This window comes from Centruroides sculpturatus, unplaced genomic scaffold (assembly GCF_000671375.1).
Source record: "Centruroides sculpturatus isolate CEXI.00-Female unplaced genomic scaffold, Cexi_2.0 scaffold1194, whole genome shotgun sequence".
Taxonomy (NCBI): Eukaryota; Metazoa; Arthropoda; class Arachnida; order Scorpiones; family Buthidae; genus Centruroides; species Centruroides sculpturatus.
In genome coordinates, this window is record NW_019385400.1 from 132,858 (window position 1) to 154,314 (window position 21,457).

At 41.5% G+C, this 21,457-nt stretch overlaps 1 protein-coding gene across 2 annotated transcripts; it reads left to right on the forward strand.

Annotated features, from left to right (window-relative positions):
• The first annotated feature begins 30 nt into the window (after positions 1–30).
• LOC111638546 (acetylcholine receptor subunit alpha-like) lies at positions 31–16,887 on the forward strand. 2 transcript variants are annotated; one of them, XM_023384272.1, is made up of 6 exons: positions 31–345; positions 4,834–4,878; positions 4,947–5,056; positions 13,543–13,723; positions 14,517–15,359; positions 15,441–16,886. In XM_023384272.1, the coding sequence occupies exons 1-6, from the start codon at positions 115–117 to the stop codon at positions 15,585–15,587; spliced, it is 1,557 nt and encodes a 518-aa protein (XP_023240040.1). In that variant the 5' UTR covers positions 31–114; the 3' UTR covers positions 15,588–16,886. The 2 variants fall into 2 exon arrangements, with proteins under 2 accessions (XP_023240040.1, XP_023240041.1); XM_023384273.1 differs by lacking the exon at positions 31–345 and adding an exon at positions 4,381–4,457 and having other exon boundaries at positions 15,441–16,887.
• Positions 16,888–21,457: the final 4,570 nt, after the last annotated feature.

Here is a 21,457-nt window from a genome sequence, read left to right on the forward strand (position 1 = left end):
TGCGGCGCCGTTATCGATCGCGAACCGGGAATGGTGTCCGCGGTAGGTGGACGGAGGGAGGGAGCCGTTCGGTCCCGTTCCGTCTTCCGAGACGACGTTCGGCTTGCTTAGAGTATGCCCGACGTCGCCATGCCTCCCCCGCGACCGCTAAACGGCGCGGGAATCTTCCTCGTCCTCGCGTTGCCACCGACGCTCTTCTTCCTGGGATGCGAGTCGCACATCGACGCTAAGCGCCTGCACGACGACCTCCTCAGCGACTACAACAGACTCATCCGACCGGTGGATAACCACTCCAGCAAAGTCACCATCGTCGTCGGCCTCAAGCTCACTCAGCTCATCGACATTGTAAGTAATCCCTTCCTTCTCTCTTTCTCCTTCTTCCTCATCTTTCGTCTCCGGATCGGACCGCGGCTTACATCCGCGCGGCGGATTCGCCTACGCGCGCGTCACGCGGGCAGTTTTCGAAAAGTAACGAAGAAGAAGAGGATGAGGCGCTACTATACGATTCACCCCTCTCTCTCTCTCCGGTTCGATCGACGTTGCTAGGTTACCGACATCCCGAGTTGGCGACGCGACGCGACGGAAAGAGCGCTTCGCCTCGTCGCTTCCCGTCGATTATCGCCGATTAACGCGACGCGACGCTATCGACTCCCTTTCACGCAAGCGTCGGCCGTCCGGGTGCCGTTTTAATTTGGATCGTCGTCACCCTCCGTCGAAGGCGTGGCGGAAAGACCAGGCGCGACGTTTCCGAAGTTTACTTATCGTTCGCGCGCGACGCGGAGGAAAACCGTCTCCCATCCACCGCGCTTGCGCTCTGTGGGCCGAGACTTAAGAATGATCCGGGAGTAGGGCGCCTTCCGTCGGTTCGAGCTCTCTCTCTCTCTTTCTCTCTCTCACCCCCCTCACTCCCTCTTCGCGCCTGCGCGGAAGATGAGAGGGATGTCGACCGGATAAAATCTCTCGGCTTTCCTAGGAATTTCGCGTAAACGACGAACGAAAATGCAATTCCGACGCGCAAAAGGGAGCGCCGCCGTTACGGTTTACGAACTTGTTTATTGCGGACACGTTTTAAAAGCGATTAAACTTCCCGTTTTAAATAATCCCGTTTTTAATTCTTCCTTTATCCGACAGAGGGCGGCAGGATCGCGCCGAATTCCAGTGTGGTCCCATCACCCACCCTTCCCTCTCATCATCCATTAAATAGGGATCGGGTTAGGAAATCCCCGTTTAAACAACGCAGAAGACGGGCGTAACAGCGTAAATTACGGGAGGAGAATCGCTCTTATAGGGAACGAAGTGACGGGAATTATTTAGGATGCTCGAGAGTCACGACAGGAAACTTTTATAGCGTGACCGAAGTTTAATTTAGTTTTTAAAGGTCCTCATTAAGCCGCAAAATCTCTTCTTTTATAATGCCGAAACAACGGTTTTTCGACTCTGTTACTCGCGTGTTCGAACGAGTTACGCGATCCCTTTTAATAGGAGAGCTTCTCACGTAGACGGGAGTAGATTCTTCCCCCCGTTTTTAGGGGAACGAAAATCTAGTAATTCCTCTTTTCGTGTCGGAAGATAACTCGGGATGCAATTTCTCTAACTTGGGAGGGATGCGGAAGAGAAACGGGGGATGAAAGGAAGAAGGATATTCGTGCCGGAATGATGGAAAAATTCCGAAAGGACGTCCAAGACAGATATACGATGTAATTGTGTTTTATCGTGTGTTTATCGATAGGAAAACACAAGAAAACAAACGAGACTTGTCTTCGTTCTATGGAGACGACGTGTTACGGGAGAAAACGTAACTTTCGTCTCCAATTGTACGTATGTAAGAAATGGAAAGCGTAACAAAGTTAGGGGAGCGCGTAACCATTATACTTCTTAGAGAATTTATGAATTGTTTTGTATAGTGTATTATTCGAAGATGGGAAGTGGGGGGGGAGGAATATCGAGTATCTGGAAATTTCGACCGATAAATTACGCGTAAGACGAGTAGGAAAGTTGACAGTGATATATATTTGAAAACGTTCGCCTCGTCAAATAACCCCTCCTGTAATAACTCTGGGTGTTGCTCTAATTTTAAAACAAGCTACTCGGCTGGCGTGTGACGTTCCGACTCGTCATTTATCTTCGTTCTTTAAATTAGTTTCTCTTCTCTTTGTTTACCCTTTCTTTGTGACGTCGGGTTACGTTTCCGAAAACGTCAACCGATCTGAATTGTCGTTACTCTTACCGAAAAGTGAGAACAGTTTTGTTACGTAATAAATCGCGTTACTTACGTATATACCGACGTAACAAATATTCGCGAGTATCCGGCGAAAGTTTCTACGTATATCTTACGTATCGGCTGTGACGTAATTTCGGTGGTTACGCAGGAAAAGTTACTCTATTCGTCTGTACGTAAAGGTGTGACGTTACGTTACGTCCGGTTAATTAATTAAAGAAGGAGTTATTTAAGGAGTTACGAGGCCTTCTTTAATTGTATAGACGTAACGTAAAGCCTGTTACACAAAGATTCCGTCATTGGCGCGAGCGGTTTAAGGATAAATTTAATTAATTTATTCGATTAAACGAATTATTTAAATTATCAAATATTTGTCTTCGACGTCACACAGACGTTAACGGAATTAATTGTGACGAAATCATTTTTATTTTATAATTAATCGGCGCCGCGACCTTTTTCCCTCCCCGTTATCTTTTAATCATATTTTAATAAATTACGGGCCTTTAATTGGAATAATTCGTTTACAATTAGTTAGGGAAATTCCCTAAAGAGGCCCTCCCTTCCCCCTTTTTTATATTTAAATAACGATAGAAGCAATAAAGAAGAGAAGAGGAAAGTAAACGACGTTATAAAGGGACTTCTTAATGTTAGAAGATTAGCGAAATTACATTTTAGAAAAATGGATTTAAGAAAAAGCGAAATAATAATAATATATAAAAACAAAATTTATTTATAATTTCCGAGTTAAAAGGCTTTTTAGGGAAAAAATTTAAAAACTTAATCGAAAATTTTAACGACTTAATCGCTCCGAAAACGGACAATTTACGAGGAAACAAAATGGCTGCCACGTAAATCGTCCTCTACCGGAAAGATTAAATGACGTAATTAACGAACCCACCCCCCTTTTAGAACTCTCTTCTAATGCCTACGTCATATCGACACTCTTAACTCGCGGGTTCGCATCCTGCGTGGTGATTTCCACGTTTTATTCGTCTAAATAGGAGCACTCCCGTTACGTGTTTTTCTCTCCCTTCCAATCCAATTCAATCGAGAAAAACACGGGGGTTTTTTACTCTAGAATTAAGCGATCTTGGAGGAGAATATAAATTTTTATTCTCTTATGTATAGGGCCTAGCGTAAACACGCGGTAGGCCAGCTGTTTCGGGGGTAAAGAACACCGTTCTCGTCCTGTATATGTAATAATAATCCATTCACAACCCACGAAGGCCTTAGAAAAAGCAAAAAAAAAAGGCCCTTTTACAGTAGAAGAGTCGGAAAAAACACACAAAACTTCTTCGTCCCTCTTGACCCAATTTTCGGAATTTTCTCCCCTTCGATTTATCGAATTTCCCCCTACGAAAACGTTTCCCCACTCGCCCAGAGAATGGCCGGAAGTGACCTTTGCAGGATTCAAACCACGTGAAATAAACCGGAAGTGGTACTTGGCCGAAAGAACCATCCGAAAGTACGGCTTAACTATCTAAAAGTTCTGACTTTCTCGATTATCCGTTCAGCACGATTAATTTTAATTCCATCTGCTTTATCTGGAAATACGTTAGATACTATAAATCCCGGTTAAATCCCCTTTCTAATTTACGACCTTTGGGCTAAATTGTCCGAAAATTTCTTGGGTGGAAGACTTCGCCCTCTCCTAGAAAAACAACAGAGGAACTTCCTTCTTCTCTTAAGAAAAACACTTGATTTATCCGCGCTCTTCCGCATCTCCCAGTAACTTCTATGGAAAATATTGTTGTTACGTTAGCTATAGTTACGGAGTTCGTGCGTAACAAAATAATCCATGACGTAACAATGGATGAAACGTGAGATTTGATTCTTTACTCCATTATTACGTAATAGATTAAACGTGTGGTTTACATACTTTACTCTATTATTACGTCATGGATTAAACACGAGGTTTGATACTTCACTCATTTATTACGTCATAGATTAAACACGAGATTGGATACTTTACTCTATTATTACGTAATGGATTAAACACGAGATTGTATACTTTAGTCAATTATTACGTCATGAATTAGGCACGAGGTTTGATACTTTACTCCATTATTAAAACACTACAAAGTAACTGTTACGATTGAAATTAACGAGACGACGTTAAATCGAGGTGCGGAATAACCGGGAAAGAAACTTAAAATTCAGAACAAAGTTCGTAAGAGAAAATAGCGCTTAGGATTTGAATAGAAACTGTCTCCATTCGAAATTACTCCGGAAATAAATGGTAAAAGTTTCGTACGTAACAAGCGTTTTAGTCACGAAATACTTTCCGCGGTAATTAATTTCCTCCCGTCTCTTTAAATCCCCAAAAACGTAACGTCTTCCATGAGGCCCGAAACTTCCTCTTAAGGTTCTCCCATTACGTTACTTCCGGTAAATTAAATAAGGCATTATTTGTAACTAACTAATAAATAACGCCTTCTTTCATTGGACGGACGTAACGTAACAACACTACATATACTAGAACCAGGTTTTCGCGGAATGACGACACTTCCGGAAGGGAATAATAAGAAGCTCTTTTTACGGGAGGGGGGATGGAACCGAATTAATTTCCGTTACGTCACTCTAATTCGTCCTTTTTTTTTTTTAATTTCTTACAGAACCTCAAACACCAGGTCATGACTACCAACGTGTGGGTAGAACAGGTGAGTCTAATTACTGTTAGAATAGGCCTATATATTTGTGTTGTAACCTTTGACCTTTCGTACTGTAGACTTGGGACGACTACAAATTACACTGGACACCGTCAGATTACGGAGGGGTGGAAATGATTCACGTGCCAGCCGAACACATCTGGTTACCCGACATCGTCCTCTTTAACAAGTAAGTTACTCTCTCTCTTCTGTGTAGTTACGTAAGTTACGACACAAATATCAAAATACATTCTTACACTGGGGGAGTAAGCGAAATTTCCTCCTCGTCTCTCGGGAAGGAACACGGGATTTACGAACACGGGAAGGAAGAAGGGGAATTGTAAAAGGGGGAGGAAGCGGCGCGTGGACCTCGTAATAACGTCCGGGACGTCTCCCCCTTTCGATCCGTAATTCGTTCCTCATCGAATTCCGTATTTTATTACGTCATCCGGGAATTCGGAAGAATGGTGTGATTACGTTTCGCAGTTGTTAGAAGTGTTTTCGGGCATTGGGGGGGGGGGATTGGAAGTGAGCGTGGCGGGGGGTCCGATCGGCGTGTGGCAAATTTTCACCGTAATTCAAAAATTTGGAATTCCTCGTCTAAGTTGGAGATCCGTGAAAGGAATTCCGCCCGAGGCTGGCTTCCGAGAAGGTAATAAAAACGTCGGGAAATTCGCCATGTTTCTTTTTTTTTTTGGTAAAGTATCGAGAAGTAAATTGCATTTACTCTCGTTTATTTTTGTTTTTTTTTATTCGTAGACAAACATAAATCCGGATGTTTTACGATCTTTCTCCTCCCTCCCCTCCAGTCGAGCCGATAATTTTATTTATAAATGGCTTGTAAGCGTGGTAGAATGGTCCTCCCTTTCTCCCTCCGCTACGCTAGGAATTCGAACCCGGTATCGAATTCGAAATTCCATTCGGTAGGGGGCGATTTCTCGCATGGTTCTGTAATTACGTCACACTTTTCCTTCCATCGACGTCTGGTGTTTGTTCGTTCCAATCTGTTCGAAACTGGTGATTATTTCCGTTTTATTAGTTACAAATGGATTCTCTAATGGAAATCCTTCGAACCGACGTCTTCGTGGAGGAGATTTTACAGATATTCTTTCGTTCTGTCAAAGAAATTAAGGACAGGGCATCAATACTTATGAAAATTTTCCTTGTGTGGAATGTAGAAAACGCTTGGCACAGTGTGTACTGTACTTAACTTCGAAATAGGAATATGATGTATGTATTTATCGTAACAATTTAGTTAGTAAATTATCTTGCGTGACGTGACGGAGAGAGTAAAATATTCTTTGATTCTGGAAAAACTAAAGATTACGGCGAATTATCAATAGTTACGAGCCCGTACGAAACTGGAAAAGAGAATTTCCTCTTCTTTCACCTGTGGCCTAGAGGATAAGACTAGTTTTCAGGGGTTCATGCCCGCACAAAGCATGGAAAAAGGAGTTTCCACTTCTTCCTCCCACAGTTCCCTAGTGGATAAGACTAGTTTTCAGGGGTTCATACCCGTACAAAGCGTTGAAAAAGAAATTTCCACTTCTTCCTCCCAAACTGGCCTAGTGGGTAAAACTAGTTTTCAGGGGTTTCATGCCCGTACAAAGCGTTGAAAATGAGTTTCCACTTCTTCCTCCCACAGTGGCCTAGTGGATAAGACTAGTTTTCAGGGGTTCATGCCCGTACAAAGCGTTGAAAAAGGAATTTCCACTTCTTCCTCCCAAAGTGACCTAGTGGGTAAAACTAGTTTTCAGGGGTTTCATGCCCGTACAAGGCGTTGAAAAAGGAGTTTTCACTTCTTCCTCCCAAAGTGGCCTAGTGGGTAAGACTAGTTTTCAGGGGTTCATGCCCGTACAAAGCGTTGAAAAAGGAATTTCCACTCCCTCCTCCCATCAGTGAACGAATGGATAAAACTGTAGTATTAGTCGGGTATAAATCCCAAGCAACGAGGTGGAGTTTCGCGGATTTCCTCCCGTGTGTAACACTTAAACAGGAGTTCAGTTTCTTACAGTCAGTTTCCGTGTAGGGAACCCCGTTGACCGCGTTCCAAGCGTGTTTTCCCTCCAGTAGACCTAATGAAAAAGAGATTGGGTTCCGTCTTTTCGTCGATACTCGAAGAAATTAATTACGAACGTCGGAAGCGGGAAGCCGCTACTCCCGATCGAACTCGTAACCGCACCGCGATCGATAGAACACGTCCACCTCCCATTCCTCCTCCCGCTAAAAATATCTAATTTCTTTATTAGCCTCGTCAAAAAAAAAAAAAAAAGTGCTTCGTCCTCCCCCTCCGTTTATCAGAAACGTCTCCCGAATTCTTCCACTTGGACTCGGGTACTAAGAACTAAGTTATTTTATTAAATTATCCTTATTTATGGTCATGGCCTACGACCGCCTCTCCCGCTCTTTCTCACCTAAATATTTAATTTTTATTTTGTAAATTATTTAGAAAAGTTTCTAGTTTTATGGCTCTTCTTCCGGTTCGACTCTTCTTTTAATTATAAATATCTTTACCCCTTAATAATTAAATACACTTTTCCTCTAAGCCAACGAAGGACACACACACACACACGCCCGTCTTCCAGAGGAACGATTCGCATCGCTTTGGTCTTTTCGGTAAAGAAAAAATAGGGAAATTCCCTTACCCGTCGGGGGAGGAAACACATGAAAATTTCCCTTTCCGAACAATTAAATTCCCCGGTTTCCTAACGTCTGATTAATATTGGACGAAGAGCAATTATACAAATTTTCGGGATCGACGTTTGTCGTGTACTTTGACGTTTGTTAAACCGGTTGTTTTCGTTTGAGGTTTGCACAAAATCGATCGGGAGGTCGGTTCTCGAGATATGTTTTCGGAATCCGACGGTTTTCGGGTCGACATTCCCTTTCTAATTAAAATTCTTAAGTGCTCTTTCCACGAAATGCTTCAGCCTCTTCTCTTCGTTATTTCGGAAACGATTTGACCCACCACCAATTCAAGATTTCCCAAATATCTTATTAAAGTTCTAGTCGCCTTCGTCGTCCTCACCGATGTCACCCTAACAAATTTCGGTGTTCTCTCTGGAGCATTTTCAAAAGTGTTTATGCCTTAGAAATTCTCCGAACCTCACCAGCTCTCTCGTGGAATTTCACCTTTTTTTTTTTTTAATTAAACAATCGTAAAAATTGTCTTCCAGTAATTTTCAATCGTTCCTGAATCGTATTCGCGATTATTTGTGGCGAGTCGCTTAATCTGGCAACCGTGTCTTGTGCCCACGCCATTAATTAAATCCTACGAATCTAAGATCATCACGTTTTTTTTTTTTGTTTACACTAATAACTTTTAATAGTTTATTTAGAAAACTAAAAATTTAAAAATTTTATACGATTTACGTCACTACATTTACATTCCGATCGACCCTTCTGCCAGTTGATATCTTTAATAACCGTGTTCGAATTTATTCGTCGACGAACAATTAAATATAATAAAAATAATAATACAGTATTAGTACAATGAAATAATACAGAGTAAAAAAAAAAATATAGGTAAAGCTATCGTCGTCTTTTTTTTTTTTTCACGTTGCCAGTTAACTAAACAAAGCCTCTAGTATTTTTGCTTATTCTGATTGGTCAAATTTAAATTTCGTTTGAATACCAGACGAAGTGTCATATAATAATTTCGTTGTAAAATCTAAAATAAAGGAAAAAATCTCTGAATAAATATTCGTTTTTGATTTACACGAAAATCTAAAAATGAATTGATAAATTTCCTTTTCGTAGTAGACGATCGCTATGGCGGTCGAAGATATTACACGATACAGGAAACTTCCTGAGCGAATGTAAAAAAAAAAAAAAATAAAGGAGAGACAGAGCGTGAAAGATTGTTGTAGAAAAATAAATAAATAGTATTTTCTAAAAATTTGCATTTAGAGTTTTTGTTTACGTTCTTATAAGTTAAAAACTCGCGGATGTTATCGTATATATAATGTTATATTATTATGTTGTATGGTTGATGGAAAGTTTTCAAAGTTTACTTTTTCTAAATAAACTATTGTATGTTCTCGGTAAAAAAAAAAAAAAACATAAACAATAGAAACAACAATAAACTTTCTGATCTATGATTCGTACGAATTAATTAACGATATAACGGTAATACAGGGTTGCCAGATTAAGCGATTTAATGCAAATTGAACGATTTCGCGACGTGATTCGGGAAGACGACTGAAAAATTTTACTGTAATGTAACGACAGAATATAATAACTTGAAGCCAGTGTTTAAAAAGGCTATCGTAAGGCTCAGTATGACAATATCGACACGTTTATAAGGCATAAGAACTTAATGACTTTTGAATTTGTGACGTGGAATCGGCTCACGTCCTGGTGACAATCGGAACGTTATTAAGATACAGTAGAGCCTCGATTATCCGACTCAATAGGGGACTGGGGTTGGTCGGATAATTGAAAAGTCGGATAACCGAAAAGTATGAAAAAATCCATTATTAGTGTAGTATATTATTATATCCCATGTAATTAGTATATCGCTATTAACCTATTTTGCGTTGAATTTTCATCGATGTTAAGCCTAACAAAAAATTTTTTAAAATAATAATCGTCGCTATTGTATCGTTAAAAATTAGAAAATTAAGCCTCGTTTAAATACTGGCTCTCTTTCATGGTCGAATGAGTGTTGCCAGCTAAAACACGTAAAAATAATATTAAAGTAGCCAAGACATAGCCGAATATTGTAGCGCCACATCACTAGCGGACATTTGAAATTTGCCGACTAGGACGGTCGGTTAACCGAGGTGTCGGTTAATCGGGGGTCGGTTAATCGAGGCTCTACTGTATTTGCAAAATCTATTCTTACTTCATTAGGGAGTAATTTAGGATAGTCATCTACGAAAATATTTAATATTTGATAGATTTATTTCGGGACTTCTTGAATTTATCTCGACATTCCGTAAATTAACATTGGTTTGAAATAATTGGAAGTTGGTCGTGGGTTCGCGCCTGGCCAACGAGCCAACCACTTGGAGTTTACCGATTTTCGGTAAACCGCGGTTTTGAAAAAAAAAAAATCGAAAACCGGTTTAGAACAGACAATAGAATTGGTATCATTCTGTTTACTTTTTGAAAATAGATTAACCTGTATTTTCGATATTTGTCCTGTGCCTTATTCAATACCTTGTGTTTTCGATTACTTTTGTTATCGCGTTTTTTCAGTAAGAGGCGGGCATTCCCATTTTGCAAGCTTACTTTTCCCAAAAAACTGCCGATAGACCCGTCTTTAAACTTTTTTCTTCTGGCTTCCCTTTAAAAATATATTCTGGAGTTAGAATATTTTTAAAGGCAGCCGAAAGAAGGAACTTATTTGAATCTTAGCGAAGCGTAAGGAAACGCCTCCCTCTAGCGGGAAAATATCTGACTCGGGCACTTTAGAAAGTTCTTTATTTACATTTCTCCAACGATTTTTCACGTTCTCTTTCTATAGCGCCCCTAGCCTATCCTCTGGCATTTTAATGACCCCTTTCTTCCGCCGAATATATCGGAAAGACACACACACAATATCCTCGACGGTCCGCATCGGCGATTTTCTCGTAAGACCTAAAAGCGACCTCTGTCGTCTCGTTTATCTTCCGTATTCCTTAAAAGAAAACCACGATGGCGCCAGGAATTGTCGCCATGCCCGTGACTAGGACGATTAGTAAATGCAAAAAATAAATTACACGAGCCTTTAACGTGAAATAAGAACAGAGATTTAGCTACGGGACACACTAAAATATGGAATTGTGTTCTGGTGTTGTTGGGCGTGGATCGATTCTATCGCTTATTTTCAAATTCAATCCTCGCATTAATTTCTTTACGTCGTAGCATTAAAAAATACTCGCAGCTTCCCGTTTATTTCATTAACCATTAAGTTATTATTGTGGTTACGACTGTGACGTAGTCATTATATCATTAAACCGCTAAGTATCTCTGCGTGCCACTTCACTTATATTCAGTTCCAAATAGAATTGTATACTTTAAGAAAATCAAGGCAAATCCTGGTTACGAGTACTCCCCCCCCCGTTTTCTCATTTATGTATTAAAGAGAATACTTACAAAGTAGAATATTAAGCCCCGTAGAGTAATATATGTAAACACGAGTAACTGCGCAACTTCGTCATCTGCGCATTTACACGTTTACTCTTTTATTTTTATGCAGTTTTATGCGTAAGATTCTCTTTGTTAATGTACGTTAACTCTTCAAGGGGAAAGTCTTTATATGGCTGCATCAGAGACTTCCTTTTATACCTGCACACCTTTTAGTAACTTATATATATATAGACAACAGCATGCTTTTAGAGTAAAGAGCTACGGTTCGAATCACGAAGAGGGTAGTTTGCAAGGTATCAATACCTCGTTAACCTATTGTAATATTCAAATGCCCTTAAGTTTATATAAAGAGAAGACACATAACTTTGTAATACGTAATATCTAATCACTTAATAACATCATACCGAATGCCTGGACGAAATTTCATTTATGTTACACTAAGAAACCGGCACATACAAGCCGGTACTCTCTTCTAAACGTGTGCAGAGAAGAATTACCAAGTTGGAGGAAAGAAATTCCTCGCACTTCCCATGATTACCAAAGGTTCTTTTTTTAAATAAATAAACAATCGAGAGATCTTCGATCGATAAAATCACTTAAAATCATAGAGAAACGTTACGCTTTCGGTTACTTAGAGGCGAAATTTCAATCAACCGATAGCCAGAGATCGGGACGAAACGGGTGTAACCTAAAGATTTTATAAAAGGATTCGATGCCCGATGCGAATTTACACCTCTACAGAAACTAGGATTTTGTAGATAAACCAGGATCGTTGCGCTCACCAAACTACCATTTCTATTTACCTTAATTGGTTCCTCAACTTTTCCAGGAGCGTATTTAACTCTCCGGCTTTCAGGCTATAAAAGTCACGTGTTAGAGTGAAAACAATGCGTATTACGACGTTTCAAATGACTCGGAAATATTTTATTTGACGTTCCAATGTATTCCATCGATTTTTTTTTCTCTCCCCTTTCCAAAATAATGGAGTATTGCTAGAGAACGAGTGTATTTTCAGAGAATAACACAGAACTTTTCGAAGTAAACAAAAGAGAAGTTTGCGTGCGTAGAGAAAAATGCGTAACTGTGAAATCAGTCGTTCCTTACCCCTTCAATTTTTGCCACACGTTCCTCCAATAAACCCAATTCGGAAGGAAACAAAATAAGAAACATATAACAGGCCCTTCCCTTCCACCAAATAATTATACACGTAATTAAGTGGGGGAGCCTCCAGCTCTGTATCATTTATCTGTACAGCAATCACCAGCAGCCATTCCCCATCACACCGGAAATCGTGCCAGAAACCTTAAACAAAGTTTCCCACCAATTGATAAAATATTGTGGCACAGTTTTTTTTTACCCCGCACCTTTAAAAAACAAAGATTTTTTCCTAATATAACCGAGATTCTTCTCGACTTCTGAAGGAGCATCGATCTTTGTTTTCTCTCTCTTCACTTTTGACATTGTTCTTTAGGAATTCCCTGGAAACCCGGAACGGTTTGACTTTGATCCGGCAAAACAACAGGTTTGTGTTTAAAAAAAAAAAAAGAACAATTTGGTGNTACGGCAGCTACTGCGCGCGCGAATTCTCGCCTCCGGCTTACTTTCCCCATTTTACCCCCCCGGGGAGGTCACGGTTCGCCTCTCAGCAAAACAACAGGTTTGTGTTTAAAAAAAAAAAAAAGAACAATTTGGTGTTTACGTAACTTAGAAAAACAATGATTAATCTAAACTTTCCGTGTTTCCTGGAGGATTTACCATCGATATTCTGACAATTTACAACGGGAAACGCTTTTAAATAAACGAGGAGTCAATCCCTCTCTCCCGTTTTACCGGGATCGACACACCGATATAGCGGGGTTACTATAGTAACGCTACGAAATTTACCATCCAGTTCGGTCTTCCGGGTCTTCTCCTCCTCCCCGGTTTACGTGTTACGACTTGGTCAAGGAAAAATATGGAATTTTTTTTTTTTTTTTTATATAGCAATTCCTTCGTCTCGCGCCATGTTTATCGGACCATCCCTTGTTATTTATGTATCTATCGGGGAATAAAAAGAGGGAAGTAACGACCCGTTACTTCATCGCTCGTCGATGGATTGTTTTCGCGCGTGTTTTAGGAGAGGATTCCTTCACGTGCCATTTACGACCGGCGGAAAATATACGTATTTATCTTCCATATCCGCAAATACTCCCTTCTTCTATGACGTCTTAACCTCCCCGTAAAGATGGAAGAACTTTCACGAGTCGGGTGCTTTGACTCTGGCGTAACGAAGTTTATTCGAATTTCCGTAAACGTAACACAAGAAGAGCAAGCGGGACACCCTCGCTCTTCCGTAAACGTAACACAAGAGCAAGCGGGACACCCTCGCTCTTCCGTAAACGTAACACAAGAAGAGTAAACGGGACACCCTCGCTCTTCCGTAAACGTAACACAAGAAGAGCAAGCGGGACACCCGGGTTGGTGACAAAGCGCCTAATTCTCGACATTCCCAAAATCCTCCTGAAAAATCCTCCGCTTCCACTTTCGGAATTTCACTTTTTTTTTCTAGTGTTAATAGAAGGAAATTATTAAGTTAATTGGGGGTTCGAATTTCTTTGCCAGCGCCGACGGGAATTACGAAGTGACCCTGATGACCAAAGCTACGGTCCACTACACGGGAAAGATCGTGTGGAAGCCTCCCGCCCTATATAAGAGCACGTGCGAGATCGACGTGGAATACTTCCCCTTCGACGAACAATCTTGCATTATGAAATTCGGATCGTGGACCTACGACGGATACGAGGTAAGTCTCTTTTTTTTTCCGTTTCCGTGGTGAAGGGAGGGAGAAGACGATGCGGTTTCTTGGCTCTCTGCCAACTCCCACCCAAGCGGGATGCTTCAGAACACCAAGAGGAGATCGCCATCCCCTCCTCTTCAGAGGGTAAGAGTCGCTTCCTGTAGGATTTTCGACGGAAGCGAGCAATTGAATGCCGGAAGAGAATGGTAGAGTATGAAAGGGTCTTTTCTGCGCGTGCCGAAAGGTTGCGCTTCCACCCTCCTCTCACTTCCCCGAAAATACAGAAGGAGCTGGAAATAATTACTTCGCAGCGAGGATGAACGTCCTTTCCTCTTCTCTCTCTCCCTCTCTCTCTCGTATCGCTTTCTCGCCGGGGTGACGAGAAATCCGCTGTTTTTCACGGTCCGAGAGAATTTTCGGAGTCGAATAATCAGCGGCGCGGGAATTTCGATTAGCGTTCGCGCTCCAGCGAATCGCTACGTCTATCGCTCCGCCTGGCGAAGGAAGATACGGCGCCTCTCCTTTCCTCCCCCGCGAATCTCCGAGCCTCCCCGTATTATTCTCGGCTCGTCGACCGCCGATAACTCCGCGCACTCGCTCTCGAGGTAGATTTATTGGCGCGAGATCCACGCCACGCCTTTCTCCTTCCTTTTCCCGACAGAAAAGGAGACGTCGCGCGCGCGCGCTGGCGACCGACGAAATGCGCTTCGTAATTACAAAAAAAGAAAGATGTTTTGTCCACCCTTTCACTTCCGGTGGCTTTTGTTTTTAATTATTATTATTTTTTGCTCTCTTTTAGGTGGATTTGCAACACGTGAAGCAGGAACCAGGGACTAACACGGTAGCTATGGGAATCGATCTGAGCGAACTTTACAAGAGCGTAGAATGGGACATTCTATTGGTACCGGCCAAATACAACGAAGAATACTACGATTGCTGCGACGAGCCCTATCCGGACATCACTTTTAACATCACAATGAGAAGGAAAACCCTATTCTACACGGTTAATTTGATTATACCGTGCGTGGGAATTTCCTTCTTAACCGTGCTAGTGTTTTATCTCCCTTCGGACAGCGGGGAAAAAGTTACGCTCTGTATATCCATTCTAGTCTCCCTGACCGTTTTCTTTCTTCTGCTAGCCGAAATCATCCCACCCACGTCCCTAGCCGTCCCCCTCCTGGGAAAATATCTTCTGTTTACCATGATCCTCGTCACTCTGTCCATAGCGGTGACTGTAGGAGTGCTCAACATCCACTTTCGTTCTCCCTCCACTCACAAAATGTCGCCCTGGGTGAGACGCGTCTTTATCCACATTATGCCCAGACTTCTACTGATGAGAAGGCCCCTGCACACTACCGAAGACAAACTGACCGAACCTCCCAAATTCGCGGGCAGGAATTGCAACGGCATGGAGATAAGAAGAGACTCCTTCGTTCGGATGCAAGCGGAGCGCAACACCCCGCCGCCTGATGCCTTGCACGTGGATTACAGAATGCGCGCGGGACGCGAAGACTTAGTCCGGGAAAACGCCGAAAATACCGACCACGCCCATTACAGGCACCATTCTCCGGAAATCCAGAAAGCCATCGAGAGCATTCTCTTCATTGCCGAACATATCCGGAAAGAAGACGAGGAGCAGAGCGTGAGTAATTCCTCCCCCTTCCTCATTATAACCCCTTTTTTTATATAACTATATAACGGGGGGTGTTTTCGTGTTTTGCAGGAGATAGAAGACTGGAAGTACGTGGCCATGGTGCTGGACAGGTTGTTTCTGTGGATCTTCACCATCGCTTCGCTGGTAGGAACGTGCGGAATACTGCTTCAGGCCCCTTCTCTGTACGATGATCGGATCCCGGTCAGCGACTCCTAAAGCGGATCTCTTCGATCGGCAGCCCTCATACGGCAGCTACTGCGCGCGCGAATTCTCGCCTCCGGCTTACTTTCCCCATTTTACCCCCCCGGGGAGGTCACGGTTCGCCTCTCAACAGGAGTGATGGGTCGCTTCTTCCTGCCTCACGGTTCGACGCCCCACTCGAGAGAGAGAACGGGCCTTTCTTTTATTTATTTATTTTTTTTACTTTCTTTCTTTTACCTTCGGTCCTCCCCCACCTCCGATTTTCTCTCGTCGTTTTCTATTCTTCTGCGGCCGGAATATATATTTCTACACTTTTTCCTCACTCGGCCGTTTTACGAATCTCTCTCTTCCTTCCTCTCTTTCTCTTCTAACTCTCACTTCACGCGCTTCCGCTTCCGGAATCGCCGCTTTCCTTCCCCCCAAAAACGGGAGGACTCTTCCCCCCCAGCACGCGGGGAAGAAGTAACGGCGCCGTTCGGACGGACGAACGGACAGACGGACGGGACGTTTTACCCCTCTTTTTTCCGAGACGTGGATCCAGTGCCAAAGAGTCCCGCCGAAATTTCTTCCCGTCTCTTCTCGGATTCCGGGGAAAATTCCCTTCCCTGCCTTTCCGCTTCCGGTGGCGATTTAGGGGGGGGTCGAATACACCCTGAACCCTCGGCGGGCCTCGTCTTACGTGTGTTTTATACTCCGGTAGAATCAATTTCTTTCGGTTTCTTGTAGATAGCAACCGTTCAATAAAGTGGAAAGAAAGTCGCCCGCTGGTTTTCTTTTCCTCCCCTCTTCCTCCCCGGAAGTGAACCCCTTTCGCGATTTTCGTTTCCGGTAGAAGGAATGTTTCGACTGTAAAAAAAAAACTGTTAAAAGTTTCTTTTAAAGTGGTTGTATACGAAAGGATTTGGTGGAGGAACCCCTCACGGCGCGCGTGCTCTCGTTGTAGTGTCCGTCGTCAGAGAGGAAGAAAGGTGACACCGGGGTCGGCGGACGAAGGAGAAGGGACCGAATCCGCCACCGCCCTGATGCGTCGAGGAAGGAGGGTCCTCCCCCCCACATCGAAAGGTGCCAAAGGATTTCCGGAAGCTACCGAAAGAAGAAAGTCGAGAGGAAACGACGAATTTAGAGCTCTTTCCTCCAAATTTTTAACTCCATTATTCGTAACTTTATTAACGTTTAGTCAGAATAAACTTTTTTGAAACGAATTATCGAGTTTTCTGTTCTTAAATTAACGCCAATTCCATTCAAATGGACCAAACCGGAAACTCTCCCTTCAACCTTTTCACGCCCTTTCCTCCGTAACCGGAAATAACGAAGGGCTGGCCAAATTTTGCCAAAACGCGAAGCGTAACGTATACGTCACTTACGCGCTTGGTTAGCGTAACGCCCGCGTAACGGATACTCCGGAAGGGACTTCGACTGTTACGCACGATTCTCGCATCGAAGGGCACAGAAATCGCCTATTGTTTAAATACAGGCGATTTCCCTGAATAACAATGGAACCGACGTGCCGGATTTCGAACGTGTATCATTCCGCTTCCGTAAGAAGACGTAATTAACACTTCGAAAATTCAAAAAAGTTACGTCGTATGACGTAGCCTGATGTTTTTCGAATTTTTGGTAGGAATTCCTTCCTGTTTTACGCGTTACTTTCGCCATCTCAGGTTGTAAAAATTGAAATAAATACTTAGTAAAAACGAACGTTTTCATTCGGATTTTATTATCGATGCAAACAGGCAAAAGACACACTACAAATACATTTAAAAGGGTATAAAAATGAGTCATTAACTCAGTTAGTTCGTACAGAAAGTGGGCATTTATGTGAAACGAGAGAGCATCTATATTGACGCTGTATTTAGTCGAGGATTCGCGCTTCACCGACGTCCTGGAAGAGTAGATTTTTCCGTGTTTTCTTCGCGTGTTGAACACCTAAATAAGGAAGAAAGTCCTCTTGGGGTGCATGATCCTTTGGCATGCACGTTATATCGAGGTTTGAGTGTATTGGATTAAGTAGAAACAAATTCAGACTATTAGAACCAGTTACTTTACAAAAGTCATGCCGTGTTAAACGGTGTGTATACGTTGAAAAATAAGCTACACCTACCTTTTTCGAGATTAATGTTACTGTAAAAAAGGTAAAGGAACCCGGTCCCTTTTACCTTTTTAAATATTTTATATTTTTAAAATATATTTACAGGGAAAATGACCTGAACACTTCAAATGCACTTATACACGTGTGCATTTAAACCAGGGTTTACCCTTCGTAGAGACTTTTATAGTGATACAATGATGAATGTAGGAAAGTGTTATTTAGTGGGGTCCTCGGGGGCATTGCCCGATTAACCGTAAAACACAGAAGAGTAAACACAGGAAGGTGGCTAGTAGAGTGGCCATTTTCCTAAACGGTACAGGCCAAATATTCGGGGTTGGGATTGGACGAGAAATTAGCGTTATTCTTTGTCCAAACTCGGTTAGCGAGGGTTATAAAGGCACAATAAACGTCAGAGAACGGGAGTATCTCCTTCCTAAACGTAAATAATTGTATAATTAAGAACTCCAAAACCGGAATTCATTGTTCCTGTACTCGTTCATACCCGGTAAAATACCACTTTAAACACTCCGAAACAAATCTTTAAGCCTACACGGATAACCGAGTGAGTCAATTGTAACGAAGTTTATAAAGTAGGTCGATTTTAAGAACGACCCCCCCCCTTCGTTAATTCGTTCCTCTCGGAGAGGAATTAGCATTTCTCTCTCTGGCCAATTCTTTGAGAGTGACATCACAGTTGTATCGATTGTCCGAAAATATAATTAATGACGTCATAGGGGTGATAAAAAACTGGCAACTTTTCTTTACTTTCTGGTGACGCGACGTTTGGTGTTTAATAAATTATATGTCGTACCGTAAGATGGCGTAAATTATCGATTTTTTATCCGGGAGAAAGGCGATTCCGACGGATTAACCGGGGGGGGAGGGTGGAAGCGGCGAGTGTAACGTTTCGATTATTGCGCCCGTCTGTCGACTATCGACAGAGGTCTTTACGATCACAAAAAAAGGAGAGAACAATAAGTTTTTTTGTATTCGAAAGATAAATTGTTTTCCATTTTCCATCGGCGGTAATTACGTTTTAGGGGGGAATAAATCGCTCTTTATTTAATATCGACCTTCGAATAACGTTCTTTATTGTTATTATTATTATTATTATTATTATTATATGAGTGTCTGGCGTCGTTAAACCGGGGCCAGTTCTTTGTAAACTTCTATATTAAACGCCTGTCTTAAAATGACGTCAACAAAAGATTGTGTTTCTTGTGTATTTCGTAGACAAAATGGCGGATTTCGTAAAGCCCGAGCAAACGTATTTCCTGTAGCTTTGTGAACAAGATTAATAGAAATGCATTGTGTGTAATTTTAACTTTTATTGACTAACAAGTTACGTGTTCGAATACACTAGAAAACTCTTCATAACAGCCTTGGCAGGTATGTAAATGAATACAGCTGTGTTCCAATCTCTTACCAGATGTCATTAGGGTGCCTTAAAGTCGCTACTCCAATATCTTATACAAAGAAAAAGGCTCCCAAAGGCTACTGTGTTCGGGGTATACCTTCTGTTTGAAGGTCTCTGAATGCAGGCGTGCCAATAACGGATCCAGAAATCTTTAGAGAGATGCAGAAGAGTAGTAGTGAGCCTTACTACATGGATCTACACGAGAAAAACCCACAGAAGAGGTGCAGTTTTACCCCGTCCCTCCCTAAATCTGTCCCTCCCAAACTTTATTAAGGAATAACACGCGGCATTATTAATTACGCGTATAACGTAGTGTACGGAGAAGTAACGTAAGTTGCTCGAAATCACCCGGATAAACCGCAATCCATTCGGAATAACGCTTCATTAATACGTACACCCGGGCGTATGACGTCAAAATAATGAAGGGTATCCGTACAAATATCCGTTAACTAATTATAGAACGAGCTCCGTGGAGGCGAAAATAAAAAACGACATGCTATTATCATCGTTTACGGGAAGTTTATTTTTGACAGGTAAAGAGTTTTCTCTAGAATATATATTATAATTAATAAGAATATTAATGCGTGTTGCGGCCAAGCGCGCAATAACGCGACGCGACATTACTCTCCTTTTAAATATGGCCAGAGAATACATTAAAAGGGGGGTAACGTGTTGACGCCAAATTCCTCGCTTTCTGTAGAAACTGTTGAATATATTTAAATGAAATAACCGCGTGGAGTGCCTCCCCCCTTCTCTTAATCCTCAAGGAGGCCCCACGTATAAAAATTCCTGGTTTCTAGTGTCCTGGAAAACACGGAATGTTCTTAACTTTGGAACGCTGAAGCTTCTTGCACCCCCCCCTTTTTTATAGTCTTTGGGCACCGCTGCACGTGATTAACACCTAAATAGGGATCGATTTCTCATAAAAGTCCTCTGTTGAGGAAGATGGTAACGTAACACGTGTGATATGGTTCACTTTATACCACGTCTAGTATGGCCTGAGTACCCAGCACCATATTAACTGTGAAGAATAAAGATGAAAACAGAAACAAGGGGGAAGTCTCTTAAAGAAAATAACATAAAAATGTGATTAAGAAAGAAGAAATTAATTATTTTATAAATATAAAAATAGTAATGACTTAATAGAGGAGAAGAAACTAAAGATAGAAACGCGACAATTAACTGACAAAATTAGATTGAACGTGAGAAACGATGGACGGGATTGGCTAAAGATTTCGGGAATGACGTACCGAATCAAACCTGTTTACGTCATCGTAATTCGGGGTTGGTTTTCGATGACGTAAACGGTGTTTTCGGTGGTTCCGAAACATAAGATACGAAGGATTCAATAAAAATACCCTTCTATACTTGGATGCCCCCGACGTAGAAAAAGGGGTGACACTAATTATTGGGAAAACTACAGACAAATTATTATTATATCGACTATTGGAAAAATATTTGAGAAAATAATCTATAGATGCTCTATGTCATTCGTAGATAAATATAAATTAATTAGTGGCAAACAATAGGGATTTATATAGAATACTGGAAACAGACACGCATTGATAAACTGTTACAATAATGCGATAAAGCAATTGGATGATTCTCGCCTTACCAATTCAGTTTCCCTGGGCTTAATTAAAGCTTTCATTCTGTGTTAGTATCACATAATTAACACAGCTTTCAGCTGTATTTATCGTCAGATGCCAACACAATTTCTTCAGAAACTATCACAATTTCGTGAGATTGCAACATAATTTCTTGAGATTCCAATACAATTTCTTGAAATTCCAATACAATTTTTTGAAATTCCAATGCAATTTCTTCAGATATCAATCCAATATCTTGAAATTCCAATACAATTTCTTGAGATATCAACCCAATATCTTAAGATTCCAATACAATTTCTTGAAATTCCAATAAAATTTTTTGAGATTCTAATATAATTTTTCAGATATCGACACAATATTTGTGATACCAACAGAATTTCACGCGAAACCAACGCAATTTCTTCAGATATCAACATAATTTTTGTCTTGGTATAATCACAATCTCATTAATCACGAGATACTAACACAAAAATTGAAATATCACTGCTTCAAGATACTCATGAATCCCTACTTAAACAATAGAAAATACATTTGTTCCTCGCAACCCATACAAGTTCACAAGAGTGGATAACGGCTTCAATATAATTCAATATCTATGCTAATGCTCTACTTTTATAAGTACAGTACAAAAAGGGAAAATTATTGTGTGTACAGACGATACAAATTAAACTGAAACCAGTGGTTAGATAAATTATAAATAGGCCTTGATGTGTCTGGGGTGCTGCTCCGAAAAGACATTCGAAAACACTACAAAACCTGGATTAATGTG